At 34.3% G+C, this 14904-nt stretch overlaps 1 protein-coding gene across 1 annotated transcript in view; it reads right to left on the bottom strand.

Moving 5' to 3' along the window:
* The window catches only part of STT3B (STT3 oligosaccharyltransferase complex catalytic subunit B), a 106081-nt gene that overhangs the window by 11581 nt on the left and 79596 nt on the right, over positions 1-14904 (bottom strand). Inside the window, exons 6-12 of the mRNA XM_045537542.1 lie at positions 11109-11207; positions 9143-9289; positions 8110-8158; positions 6221-6375; positions 3952-4163; positions 1748-1935; positions 873-1044 (exon numbers count right to left, since the gene is read on the bottom strand). Coding sequence (XP_045393498.1) covers positions 873-1044; positions 1748-1935; positions 3952-4163; positions 6221-6375; positions 8110-8158; positions 9143-9289; positions 11109-11207 — 1022 coding nt within the window. The remainder of the gene's footprint in view (positions 1-872; positions 1045-1747; positions 1936-3951; positions 4164-6220; positions 6376-8109; positions 8159-9142; positions 9290-11108; positions 11208-14904) is intronic.

The raw sequence follows: 14904 nt of genomic DNA on the forward strand, positions 1-14904 counted from the left end.
ATGTTCTAGTATTTTGCTAATAATTAAGTTCTGGCCAGTGATCTTGCTAACACATATATTTTTTCTCCCCAGTCTAGCAGACATCTGATGATTAGCTACAACACTAACAGAGGAACATAAATTGAATATCCATAGAATACAGTGCATTTATTTTACATATTTGCAAATTATTTTCTTAGTTTATAAAATGAAAACTACAAACCAAAAAAATTTTTTTTCTTTTTTTGAGACAGAGTCTCACTGTCTTGCCTGGTCTAGAGTGCCATGGCGTCAGCCTAGCTCACAGCTACCCCATACTCCTGGGCTCAGGCAATCCTCCTGCCTCAGCCTCCCAAGTAACTGGGACTACAGGTATGTGCCACCATGCCTGGCTAATTTTTTCTATATATTTTAAGTTATCCAGCTAATTTCTTTTCATTTCTTTTCCTTTCCCTTCCTCCCTTCCTTCCCTCCTTTCTTTTTTTTAGTAGAGACGGGGTCTCGCTCTTGCTCAGGCTGGTCTTGAACTCCTGACCTCAAACGATCCTCCCCCTTCGGCCTCCCAGAGTGCTAGGATTACAGGCGTGAGCGACTGAGCCTGGCCCCTAAATATTTTAAAAGTTCCAGATTTTGCCTAATTCTCCAGTAAGTTAAATACATCATGAAATCTACCAGAAATCAGCCTACGATTGTGAATGATACTTAAATAGGTAAATATCATTCTTAAAAACTAAATAAGCACATCTTGAACTCACTTTATTGAATGCATGTGTAAAGAAGTATTTTGAGAATTCAGCAAGCAAAGAGTAGTTTTCACCCACATTTTTCCTATTTAGTCACAAGTAAAGTCTGATTGCTAAGTGGTAAATATTTACTTTTAATCAAGTACTTACCAGTGCTATGTGGCTGTTATTCCAGGTATTATTGTCCACCAAAGTAGTTCTATTAGCCATTCCAGCTATCTGATAGCCATAATCCCACCAAGACATCACTCGGGCATGTTCATCTGTATTTTGCCTTAGCCAAAAGTAAGCTTCTCTAAAATCATCTAAGATATTCCTAGTGCTGAAAAGAATCACACAATACTCTTTTAAATGAGAAATTACAAGTGTGAAGAGGGTAACTTAAAATCTTGAGGTAATAAACTGCTAAATAATTTCACATTTTAAATATGGTAGGTAAAAGCCTCTATAGATAAGAAAAAAAACAATGAAAAATTAGAGTAGCCCTTCTCAAACTAATATGTATACAAATCACCTGCACATCTTATAAAAAAGCGGATTCTGATTCAGTAGTTCTGGGGTAGGGTCTATATTGTGCAAGTCAAATAAGCTCTCAAGTGAAGCAGAATTTGAGAGCCAAGGCAATATATTAATATAAATCAGCAGTTCTTAAATTTTGGCTGCATTGGAATCACCTGGGCCTGTTAAAACCACTGATTGCTGGGTCTCATTCCAAGGTTTCTGATTCAGTAAACTTAGGGTGGGGTCAAGAGCTTGTATTTCCCACAAGTTTCATGATAATAATGATGCTGTGTGTTCAGAAACCACACGTTGAGAAGAACTGATGTATATCGTTATGCATGCAGAAAAATTTTGGAGAAAAGCATGAAATACAATAATTACTATCCATCCCACCTAAGGTGGGAGAAGAGTCCAAAAAAACCCAAGGTAGATTCAAATGCAGAGCCTCACAAAAAACATTCTTTTGAGAGAAAGAAAAAAAAGTATAGGTATAAAATCTTTTTGTAGCCAAATTATTTTCTTACCCATCATGATTGTAAGAGGCCAGGACCACACTTGGACTGGAGTAGGCATTGCTTGTGACCCAGGTACAGTGGACTGCAAACATCATCAATAGCATCAGCATCAACATGGTAACAATGCTTTTTATATTTGGACCTAATCCCTCTTCAGTTTTTTCTTGTTCAGTTACATGTTTCCTCACTTTACCTGCCTGAAGGTTCAAAAAACTGGTCAGACAAATTCGCCAATTGATTTGCTTCATCAAGATACATTAAGGCTGTGGTCCCTAACCCCCAGACGGGTACCAGTCTGTGGCCTGTTAGGAACCGGGCTGCAAGGTGAGCAGCAGGCAAGCAAGCGAAGCTTCATTTGTATTTATAGCCACTCTCTACTGCTTGCATCGCTGCCTGAGTTCTGCCTCCTGTCAGATCAGCATCGGTATTAGAGTGTCATAGGAGCACGAACCCTACTGTAAACTGCACATGTGAGGGATCTATGTTGCACTATCTTTATGAGAATTTAATGCCTGATGATCTGAGGTGGAGCTGAGTTGGTGATGCTAGTGCTGGGGAGTGGCTACAAATACAGATTATCATTAGCAGAGAGGTTTGACTGCACAGAGACCATAGTAAGTCAATTGCTTGCAGACTCATTAAAACCCTATCAGTGAGTGGCAAGTGACAATGTAATAACAGAAATAAAGTGCACAATAAATGTAATACACTTGAATCATCCTGAAACCCCCTCCCCTATCACCAATGACAAAAAGGTTGGGGACTGCTGCATTAAGGGAAAAAGTTGGGAGAATGTTAATCTATCAATTTAATTCTATGACTCAGAAAATGTATAAACATCAGATATCCTTGTGTGGGTAATGAAGTGTTTTCTAAAAATCAAAGTAGATTCTAAAGTCAAATGAAAATCAGAAGTTTTTCTGGGAATATACCAAGTCCAGGAGCTGCTCAGAGATCAAAATAATATCTCCAGTGACAAGCTGCTTGGAAACCCAGTTGTTCTTATGTTTTAATGAAATACAAAGGAGGAGCTAGGCACAGTACTGCATGCCTGTAATCCCAGCTACTTGGGAAGCTGAGGTGGGAGGATGGCCTGAGGCCAGGAGTTCCAGACCAGCCTGGGCAACATAGCAAGATCCTCTCTCTTCTTGGAAAAAAAAAACAGGAAAAAAGGGAGATAACTAAATGGCCCCTTTCTGGTGATATAAAATCCTAATACATAAATCCTTATAAAATCTTAATTGCGCATCCTGCAAATGGCAATGTCCAGCTATAGTCCAGACTACGTAGAACTTTTAGTATAGGAAAAAAACTACATTAAAAGAATCAGTCTTCTAATTTCCCTCAACTCTAAAGCCAACAGACTTGCTAAAAGTAAGACTACCTTAAACACATAAAAAACCCTACCAAAAACCAGAAGAACAGAAGTCACAAGTTCTAAATTACAACACTGGTTAAGAAATCACAAAGTAATAATAAAACCCAAAATATAACAACAAACACAAAAGCAGGTATGTGTTTTATTAACATAAATCTTTATGAATTATATTGATCTTATAGTAAATCAAGAAAGAATTTAAAAGTAACTATACTAGGAAGTTTCACTGCTTATTGGTATTTAAAAACATAGTCCATATTCAAGTAGCAAAGTCTAAGATGTCACCCAAGACAAGTGCTTTCACACTTATGCCAACCAAGAGACTATAGCTTAAAAATCAATTACACTGTATCAGCCAGTTACCTATTGCAGGCTTTTTTTCCAGTGGTACTTTATTCCCTCTACTATTTAATTAACCAAGTACCATTTTCAAACATCTTTCAAGTATTTAAAAAGTTTACACTGAATAATGGACCCTGATAAGCAATAGTCCACATGGTTTCAGAGGGATTTATAGTGCCAAATCTTAAGTAATTTAGTAGAGTACCAAGTTTTTGCTCTCAAAAAATGGAAGGGTATCTTAATAAGCCTTAAGTATTTAGATAACAACAAACCAAAAAAGAAATAAGAATTCCCTCTCTGATTACATTCTGTTTTCTTACCTTAAGCTAAAAGATCAACCAGGATTCAAATTTTGAGGCAAACAGTGGAGATCAACTAGAAATGCCACAGCTTGTCTAAATCCCCAGTTAATTACATTTTTTTAATATGAAAAATTCTTACTGTGGTAGAAAAATTAAGCACAAAAAAGTTTTAAAGGCCTTACATTCCCCACCTTGTCATATAAATTTCCTGGGTTTCTTTTGTCATCCTCATCACTGCTGTCCTCCACAGGTGGATTTTCCCTTTTCATGTCATCCCCCAAATAGTGCTCAAAAACATTTGAGAAGGCAATTGCAGACAGCATACAGACAACTGGAGTCAAAGTCAACATCAGCCGCACCATCACTCCAGCAAAGTAGACAGCGCTGATTGCATACAGAGCAACTGCAAAGAGAAGTTCTCTTATAACACTTTGGGAAAAAAAAAGTTCACAGGAAACTGAACTAGATATTTAATAACAGTATAAAACAAATCTAAAAGTAGTATACAATGTCTCACAAAAGACCCAATTATTTCTAAATTAATAATATTGACCAAGTGATTAACAGTCATATTTAGAAGTTATAACTAGTGTTGACTAAAACCTATACATCAACAGTCTAGAAAAATGCAGATGATTATAATTCAATTATATGAATGCTTATGAGGAATTAGACTTAATTCATTATTTGTCAATAGCATCATATGTTACAAAATCCACAGCTGATAGATTATAATATTTTGTGCATTATATCATTAGGTACAGTAAATTCACAGATTCAAATACAGTCTATGAAAAGCCACTGCCAATATCTGGCATAAAGCCTGCTGTAAAGCAAGAATGGGATGAGAAGAATGTAAGTTATTGCTCAAAGGAGGAACCTGTAAAGTTACTGTCAAGAAACTTTACAAAAAATTTGGAACAAATTTTCAATAGCCAGCGCCTTCTAGATAATGTACTAATCACAGGAAAATGCACTACCATTTCTGGCTAAAGGCTATTACTTTACAAAGTCAATGAGTCATCTGAGCTCCTATCTCATCTGATGCTAATTAAAATTTTTTTACTGACTAAAAAATACATCTATCACACCATATTCTTAAGTGTATAACTCAATGAACTTGTATATATGTACACAGCTATGTAATGACCACCCATTATAATGATATAGAATATTTTTGTACCTCCTCATGACTCTTCCCATTCAATAACTGTCCACTCCCCCATAAAAAAGGTAACCACTATTTAGACTTCTAAAGCATTAATTTAGTTTTCCTTATTCTTGAAATTTATAGAAATGGAATCATATAAGTATTCTCTTTTGTACTGGTTTCTTTTATTTACCCATACTGTTCTCTTATTAATTGCTGTGTTTATTCCATTGTACAAATATATAAAATTTATTTATCTATTCTACTGCTGATGACCTTTGGAATATTTCTAATTAGGAACTATTATGGATACAATTGTCATGTGCATTCCTAAACATGTCCCCTGAGGGAAATACTGCACTCAATTCTCTTGGATATACACCTAGGAATGGGATTGCTGAGTAGAGTCATGAGGTGGGCATATGTTTAAATCTTTTTGAATGATGCACTATCAACATGACCGAATCCAGAGTCCATTAGACTACATAAACTAAAGAAGAACGAGTGTGTCATCCTTTAGTTAGAACTCATGCAGGTGCCATTCATTCTCTCCTGACTCCACCCTAGAATAGTAACCTGAGGTGTCACTCATGGTACAGGCCCCATACTTATACAAGTTTAAATGCTGGTACTATAAATTATTGGCTTGTGTGATCCTATGCATGTAAGAAAGCTTTTCTCAGCTTCAGTTTTTATCATATGCAAAACAGCCATAGCATTCTTCTTGTGATGATTATTATATCATGTAAAAGCCTTTGGATTATTTTGTCCATTTATATTTTAAATACCAGATCCTAAACACTTGGTTTTTAAATACTTTGTATTTCAAATCTTATTAGTTGGAAACATACATAAATCTATCAATGAAGAGGGTGTTTACTGAAAGCTGATCCTTATTCCATTATACACATCATAAAATGTACTTTGCTCTGAAACCTGGATGATGAATGCCCCTGAAAACTACTACTTACTTAATCAAATCTAACTTAGAAAATGAAGTTAAGACTGTATTGTCAACAAAGTTACAATTTTCAATTCTCAACTAGACTATAATGTTAACATTAACCTCTCAGAAACCGTAATAAACTAAACGCAAAATTTATATACTAGTGCTAAATTAAAACAGCTAATAATTAAAATATATGTAATATAAATTCAATTAATTTTTCTTGGTTATGCACCTATGCAAAATACAGGAGAAAATTTATCTTGAATATACAGAGTCAAAGAAAAACAAAACTTTAAAGCGAATAATCTCAAAAAGGAAAATAATTATTCCAAATCAAAGTTTTCATTAAAAAATCTCTTACCAAATACTCTTTCATCGTTGATATTTTTAATGCAGAACCATAGGCCTGCTGGGAAGGTACATACAAGAATATGTAGATCAAAGAAGAAAGACACCCAAGTCGTAGGTTGATGCTCAGACACTGATGCAATAATTGGAATGTGTATTTTTGCATACCTGGTATTAAAAAGTTAATATTTACAATTAAGTGATAAAACAGAAGCTCCTTTTAGATAAAGAAATTTTCTTTGATTGTAGATATGGTTTCTACTTCCCACCCCTTCTTATTTAAATGTACATTCAAATGTAACCAGCTATAGTGAAAATAAATGTTTGGTTCACACCAATAAAACCAAAACTAATATGTCCTCTGTAAGAATTATTAGAGCCAGTCAAAAATTGTTGGCTGTGACTTCTAATACAAAAATCTTTGCTCTAATGAGAATTTGTTCTGCAGTTTAAGTCAGTATCTTCCACGCTGCCATCAACAAGCCTCACTATTTTTTTGACTTACGGTTATACAGGTTGAATATCCCTTATCTGAAAGGCTCAAGACAAGAAGTATTTTGGATTTTAGAATATTTATATTATACTTACTGTTTCAGCACCCTAATCTGAAAATCCAAAATGCTCCAATGAGCATTTCCTTTGAGCATCACTGTTGGTGCTCAAAAAGCTTTTCAGATTTTGGATACTCAACCTGCAGCAGATATACCTTACCCAGTAATTATACTTTCTTTACACAATGCCTTGCTTGACAAGGAGATGGTATGGAGGCAGGAGAGAGATGAATTATTCCTGAAACACCCTGAGATTCCAAAGTAGTCAAAGTTTAGAAAGCGAAAGTGTAACAGACCATAAGGTAACCTAGTAATTTAACCTAATCAGAATAACTGTCCACAACTAGGGTTTTCCTTCAAATTCTCTGGTGATCCATAGGCTAAACTCTTGAAGTATATGTCTAAATGTTAGCTCTAGTCATTCATACATAATTTGCTTACATCCTTTAATTAGACTGGACATGAGCCCTTCTGGTATCACATCAGAAAGCATGCCTGTTCAATAAATCGGTTTTATTGGGCCACCTGGGGCATAACAAGACAGAACAGCAGGAACAGGAGAGAAGGGCAGAATATCATTAACAGATATTTTCTGATGTCCAGGAAAAAATTTTAGGGACAAAAAGTTTTATTGAACTAGTTGTCTAATTTAAGACCAATTTTTTAAATTAATTGATTTTATAATAGTATTCTAAAAAATGCAACAGATATCCTCTAATGCTGCGGTCCCCAACCCCTAGGCCGTGGCCAGATACTGGTCTGTGGCCTGTTAGGAAACAGACCTTGCATCATCACCTGAGCTCCACAGCCCCCTCAGCGACACCCCATCCCAATCCCTTCAGTCTGTGGAAAAACTGTCTTCCACGAAGCTAGTCCCTGGTGCCAAAAAGGTTGGGGATCGCTGCTAATATGTTTCACAGTTAAAACAAACAAACAAACAAACAAACAAAAAACCCCACAAAACAAAACTAAGAAAGTTAGATCACGTGGTATTAGAAAAAAATTAAATTTTCTTCATATCTATGGTATATGGATTTATAAGATAGCACCTATCCTTAATGGAAACTTTACATTACTAAAAACAAAATCAATCTTTAAATTGTACAAAGGTTACCTTAATATTTTGACAAACTAAACTAAGGAATTGCCCACGCAGAAAAGAAATATAAGACTTACATTCTGTAACAGGTATTACAATAAAATATAAGGAATTCAACATTTATTAAAATAGCATATCCTAAGTGCTTTAGAAATGTTGCCCAAGTACTAACTGAAGTACTGACAATACAGATAAAGACAAGGGAAAGAATATTTTAATAAATATGAGGCCAACTAACATAACTGTACTTACCCAGTATCCCACAATGAATAAAACCTGCCACTCCATGGTGCAATATAACCTTGGAAGGAAAAACGCAGGGGAAATTATTATGCCTCTTTATTTTGTAAATCTTCTATTGGTATTATATTTATTGTTAATTATGGATTGACCTAAGCTAACATTCAAAGAATTTCAGTTTTCTTTTACATGTGCCAACCTATTTCATATGGATGGCAGTCAGACAAAATAATGTAGTGATCAAATAAAAACAACAGCCATGGAGAATCCCTTTCCAGAGAAATACAACTTAAGTTGATAGGAAAAATTCTGGAAAGTTTTCCAATTCTCTCTTAAGCTTCTAGTTGGTAAGTAATATAAGCCTAAGGCTTTTAAACAACACTGGATCAGTTAAAAAAAAAAAAGGGGGAGGATCCAGTATGCCAGATCCAACCAGATAAATTACAAAGGTGATTTTTAAACACTCATGCCTTTTACTTTTGTCAGTCCTTCATGATTTCATGAGCTAGGCTGGTACATTAATTTGATAGATGGAATAACTTTATTAAGAATTTGACTTGTTTCTAAGGACTAGTAAAGTCAGAATTAGAGAGTAACTTAGAATCCAGGAGTAGACGGAAACTGATCTGGCTGACTGTTTAAAAGGGGGGGCGAGCACGTAAGAGACGGCAACCATATAGTAGGTTAATACTACAAAGTCCGAAATTTTTTTTTTTTTAATAGTTTGGCCCTATTCATCCAGCAAAAGAAGGATGCTTAAAAGTGGATTTATCAGAGCCTGAAGTAGCAAAATTAAGATACTTGTCTTAATTTTAATCTAAATTAACATACTTTACTTGTCAACTGTTTAAAAACTCACACTTTATAGTACTGCTATTCTGATTTTAGAAACTTTGACTACTATTTTTATATTGTGTATACAGAATATAACCATAGTATCTGACCTACTAGGATAAATGGAATATGTAAAATATTTGTAAAAGATTCCTTTTTTGAATAATAATCTAGAGGCAAGATTCATATCCCTACAGGTGATGACACCTACCTGTATAAGTCAAATAGATGACACTAAGGAACACAGCACCCGCAGCTAGTGATATACCCAAAAAGAAAAGGGTCTGGAATTCCTGTTTTGTTAATCGGTCTCTCAGATACTGCAAAAAAGCATAAGCTTGCAGCAATGCGAAAACACCTAATTAAAGAAAGAATCATATAATCAACAAAGCACATTTCCAAGGCCACTTAAAAACTTCCATTTGAAAGACCTTCTTAGAATATTGCCTGTACCATTCATACCAAAAACTAATTATTTCATCTAGCCAACATTTCTATTGTCAAATGACAGTTAAATCAATTAATACACATCCAAATTCTATTACATATTTTTTGAAATTACCAGACTCCCAATATGTGTACCAGGTGAGAAAAAAATCCTATTTGAAAGACTGAAGCCCATTTTAAACACATTAAGTTCCTCCCTTTCCCCTGTATTTTAGCGATGTTTTTCAGGGAGGGGGGAGTAATAAAAACATCATTAAAAAACAATCCTAAAATTTGCTTTGCTGAATGATATAAGTGATTTGGAGATCAAGAGAATTCTGATACATAGCTACTCTTTATAATGTAGTGATAAGATGTGATCTTAATTACACACTTGGGCAAGATTCTAAATTAGTGTTGGGGTTCAGGACACACTATCCCAAAATATGGCACCTTGGCATTTGAGAAAACAGCAGAAGCAGGAATGTCTGGGGTCTCTTTGACCTTCTCTTTTTTCTCCCCTAAAGCAAGCTATAAAAGAATTCTCTGACCTTCCCCTAAATAGGTTATAAGATCCTTATTCCAGAGAGGTTCCTTCCTATATCCAGAGGAGAGGAATGAAGACAGAGACATCATGAAGAATCTGAACAAACAGGCCTTGTTAAACTCTCCCCAGTTTACCACCATTAGATCATACCCGCCTCTGTCCAATCATACTTCTACATGACTGTCCTCTCTTTATCAAACCTAAGCATAAAAAAAAAGTTCTCCCTATTTCTTTACATTTTCATTTCTGAAAGGCTCCTGTGTCATGTAAAACTTATATTAAGTCAATTTGTATGCTTTCTTCTTGTTAATCTGTCCTTCTGTTACCGAGCTCTCAGTCATGAACCTTGCAATAGGTGAGGAAAAGATACTATCTTTTCCCCCCTACATTAGTGAATAAAAAGATGGTGCTAAGATAAAATTAAAGCAATAATAGCAGTAAGTATTCAATTATCAAAATATATAAAACATGCATGATACAAAACTGCAAAATGTAAAACTTTATACAAAAAGATGTGAGAACCCTCAACCATCTGGAATACTGATTTTTAAAAATAAATTTAATCTTAAGAGTTGTTTTAGAAGTCCATTATAGAATGGTTAAATAAATATTATCAAAGATTTAGATTTCAGGAAATGTAGTAGGTGCATATGCATAAATACAGTCAGGTGATTGTGTATCTATATAGACATTGCTATTCATTATTGTATACTGAAAACTAAATATACATTTCTGTGTCTGAAATTATGACTTGGTAAATTGATAGTATCAAATCAGAAATGTAAATTAAAAACATTTCACAGATTTTAAAGTGCTACATAACAATAAGGTAGTGGTTTGTAAATATTTTTGGGAGAGGGTAGGGGTGGTTCAAGCCCCACTGAAAATGTGATGATAAACTCTGGAATGCCACCTCAGAAAGTTATGTATACTGATATTTACATAATATCAACATTTAAACGTTACAAATAAAATAAATACCGATGGACTTCCTATGGTTCATGGGACTTGCACTGAGAATCTGATAAATTTTTATTCACAAATCTCCCATAATCGTGACCAATTTATTTTGGTGGTAATGGTTGTTGAAAATTAAAAACCACCACCACCACCGAAATAATAAAAAAAGGTCATTCCCTTAGAAAACTGGCTAATTACACATTCACATATTCTTTAGTAGGAAAAAAATATATATTCTTCATACCTGCAGCTGCCATGTGTTCACTTGTTCTGATTGGCTGGAATCCCACAAAAGGTATCTGCATGGATAATATTAAACCCACAATGTAGAAAGTGCTATATGCTATAAAGACAAAATAGGAAACAAGGACAATTTACTACTACCATGAAGTACTCAAAGCAGAAATACACAGATAAATCTTAATTTTTTAGCAAAAATTTTAACTGAGCTTATTTTAAAAACTGAATCTTGAAGTGGCTATTTTATTTGATGCATTTGTTAACTATACATTATAAATTACGAATATTGTGTTAATTTTTGAAAATATTGTTTAAAATACTTTATTTTGCAGAACATTTATAACAGACTTGTGCTGCTTTTCTTTCCTGTAAGTGGAATCAAGCTTGTTTCAATCTACCATTAGTAATCATTGGACATGACCCAAGAAGCTACCTTATATATGTAAAATTAAGTAGACATACTTCCTATTGGCATTAATCCAAAATATGAAGGACCTAATCAATACCACCAGCATATACGAATACCTGCTATTGTCTCAAAAGCTCTCAAGTACTTCACACTTTTTTATAGTCTCATAATACTGTTTGTATAGTACATATGAATAACACAAAAAATTCAAACGTCCACCAAGTTTTCTGTGATTAAAGAAGTAAATACATAGAAATCAAGCCGTAAAGCAGACCAGTTACTGAATTTAGAGTCTCATAAAGGAAAACCATTTGTTCTTGGCACTGAGCATACTACAGTATTCTCATTTAAATTGAATTAATGACAATGTAAATGGATAGGCAAATTGGGGAGGTTACAATTTGTGTAAAAGACTGCTTTGGGGTCACATGTTCACAGGCCACGATTACACCAAATGATCAGAGAGGAAGTATTTGAAATCACTGTAACTAAAAATTAATTAGAAATGAAGATAAAGCCCCACTGAAATAAGTTAATGTAAAAATTATTCCACTTATAAATGTTATTCATGTCATTTTATAAATATTTAGTATAGTTTTTAGAAAATAAACTACTCTTACCAAAAAAACCTGGGGGTATATTTAAGAATAGCAAATTGGCACAGCATACATTTCTGTATACTATCCACTATGTATAGGACAGTGATATAGTGGGCACACATATACATATTCATAGTCATACTCATATTTGTATTCTCTCTTCAAATGGGACCATACTTTGCTTGGCAATGTAAAAATTTCAGCAATCACTTGTTTGGTAACTATAGATGAAATTTTTTCTTAGGCATCTGCTAAAGTTCTTTTCCAGACATATTCAAAAAGAGAAGAGTGAGCCTGATAATATTCTCAATTCAACACTTTCATGCAACTTCGCATAGACATTTATTGTCATTAGTAAAGAAGAAAACACTTTATATAGAGGCAGATGCACTAGAGTTCAAGTTAACAACAAGAGTGATGGACATGAGTTCAGGAAAAAGAAAGTTAACCTCACAAAATAAAAGGCCAGGTGGGACTTTAATTTGTATTACTTGGTAATCATAGGTTAATGTCAAATAAAGCTGAACTAATAGAAATAGACAAGTTCTCAATAATATTAGGTTATTAAGCATGAAATGTCCGATTTCCCTAAGTACTAAGTTTGACAGTTGATATCTCTGACATTTCACTTTGACACTTCTTGTTTTATTTTTATTGTGAAGGTACATTCTCAGTCTTTCAAATGCAGGTTTTGGCTTGTGATTATCTTCCCAATTCTTTTAGGGCAATTTTTATGAAAACATGGATAAGCCAAAAATTTGTGTTATTTTCAAATATGAGTTCTGTTGTGGAACCAATGCAGCACACTCAGCTTGAAATATCATTAATGGTTTGAGAAGTTCTGTTCTGGTGATTTTAATCTTGAAAATGAGCCACGTGGGCAACCTGAGACCAAGTGGATAATGATGAGCTGAAAGCTGTAGTGGAAGTGAATCCATGTCAACCTATGAATTAGCAGCAAGGTCTGACATTACTATTCCAACAATATTGGACTGTTTAAAACAAATCAGCAAGGTAAAGAAGCTGGATAGATGGGTACCACATGAATTAAACAAGCATCAGAGAAATCATCTTGAAGCTTGCCTTTCTTTGCTGTTATGACATAAAGGTGAACCATTTTCTATACTGTATTGTTATGTGTGATGAAAAACAGATTCTTTTAGACGATCGCAAGCATTTAGCACAGTGGTTGTATAAACAAGCGCAGAAACAAAGTCCAAAACCAAATATTCATCAAAAAAAGCTGGTGTCTGTTTGGTAGTCCAGCGCTGGTATTATCCATCACAGCTTCAGGAAACCTGGTCAATCGATTCCAGCGGATATCTACTGCAACCAATTGGACGAAATGATGAGGATGCTTGCGATTAAGCAGCCGAGATTGGTCAACAGAGACAGGTCAATACTTTTGCAAGACAATGCTCCACCACATGTCACACAGACAACACTGCTCAAACTACAGCAGCTAGACTTGGAAACTGTCATCCACCATATTAACCAGACCTAGCACAAACTGACTACCACTTCTTCCTAGGGAAAGAAAATACTCAATTCTCAACAAGCTCTGGAAAATGCCTTCGCCACTCACTCTCCAGGTGTCTTCACTGCTGGCATAAACAAACTACTGTTAAGATGGCAAAACTGTGTTGATAGTTTAGGCACATACGATTAACTGTTCTGCTTCTTGTTTGAGATGTAATAAGCTACATTTTTGATTCAAAATTGGATGTTTCATATTTAATGACCTAATTTTTTTTTGCCTTTGAAACTTTCTATATCCTAGTTAGCCTCATTTATACCTACTTACATCCACCAATGAAACAAATCTGAAAAACATGATATCTGCAATAATACAAACAAAAGCATTTTCTTTTATGAGACCTAGATCTAAGTTGTTCCTATTTTTTTTTAAACATTTTTTTGGATCATTGATCCTGAAATGTTTACATATGGAGATATGTGTTGTATCTCATAACACTCTTTAATATATAGACTAAGTACAGTTTGAGTATCCTTTATCTGAAATGCTTAGGACCAGAAGTGTTTTGGATTTTCATATTATTCTTACTTACCAATTGAGCATCCCTAATCTGGAAATCTGAAATCCAAAATGCTTCAATAAGTACTTCAATGAGTACTTTTAGTATCATGTCAGCAGTCAAAAAATTCTGGATTTTCAGATTAGGGATACCCAACCTGTATGTCCATTAAATAAAGTTGAGGATTGCTTTCCAGGTAATATAAAATGCCAAATATCACAGACTCACCTTGTTAAATACTGCTCTTCTGAAATTTGTAAAATTATGCATACACTGCTACACCCTCAATTTAAATCCCATTTACAAATCTACATTTTCAAACACAGAAAATAAGAAATTAGATATACTTGAGTAGAAAGAAATGAAGTAACTCAATTCTTAAAAATAAACACAATCTTCATGCAAAATGAAAACATATGCTTTCTTCCATACTTTTTACTTTAGTATCTAATAGTGTATTTAAAAATTATCTTTATTTATTTAAATATTAACTGTATGTCTATTACAGTCAAGACATTCTAAAAAGAAAATCTTATCCAGATCAATTCTATCCTCTAAGAGTTAGATACATCAGTGAAGCAAGTACATGCGACATGGGGGGAGGGTTTTATAAAAACTTAAAGGAAGGGAGGATCTCTTCTCTTCTTAACCCGGGCATTGGAAAAGTAGTTAACAATGTCTGTACTCATCTCTGAAAGACCTCAACAACACAAACTCATAGCAATCGCCCTCTACCAATTCTCCTTCCTATGTACT

Source organism: Lemur catta, chromosome 1 (genome assembly GCF_020740605.2).
Source record: "Lemur catta isolate mLemCat1 chromosome 1, mLemCat1.pri, whole genome shotgun sequence".
Classification (NCBI taxonomy): Eukaryota; Metazoa; Chordata; class Mammalia; order Primates; family Lemuridae; genus Lemur; species Lemur catta.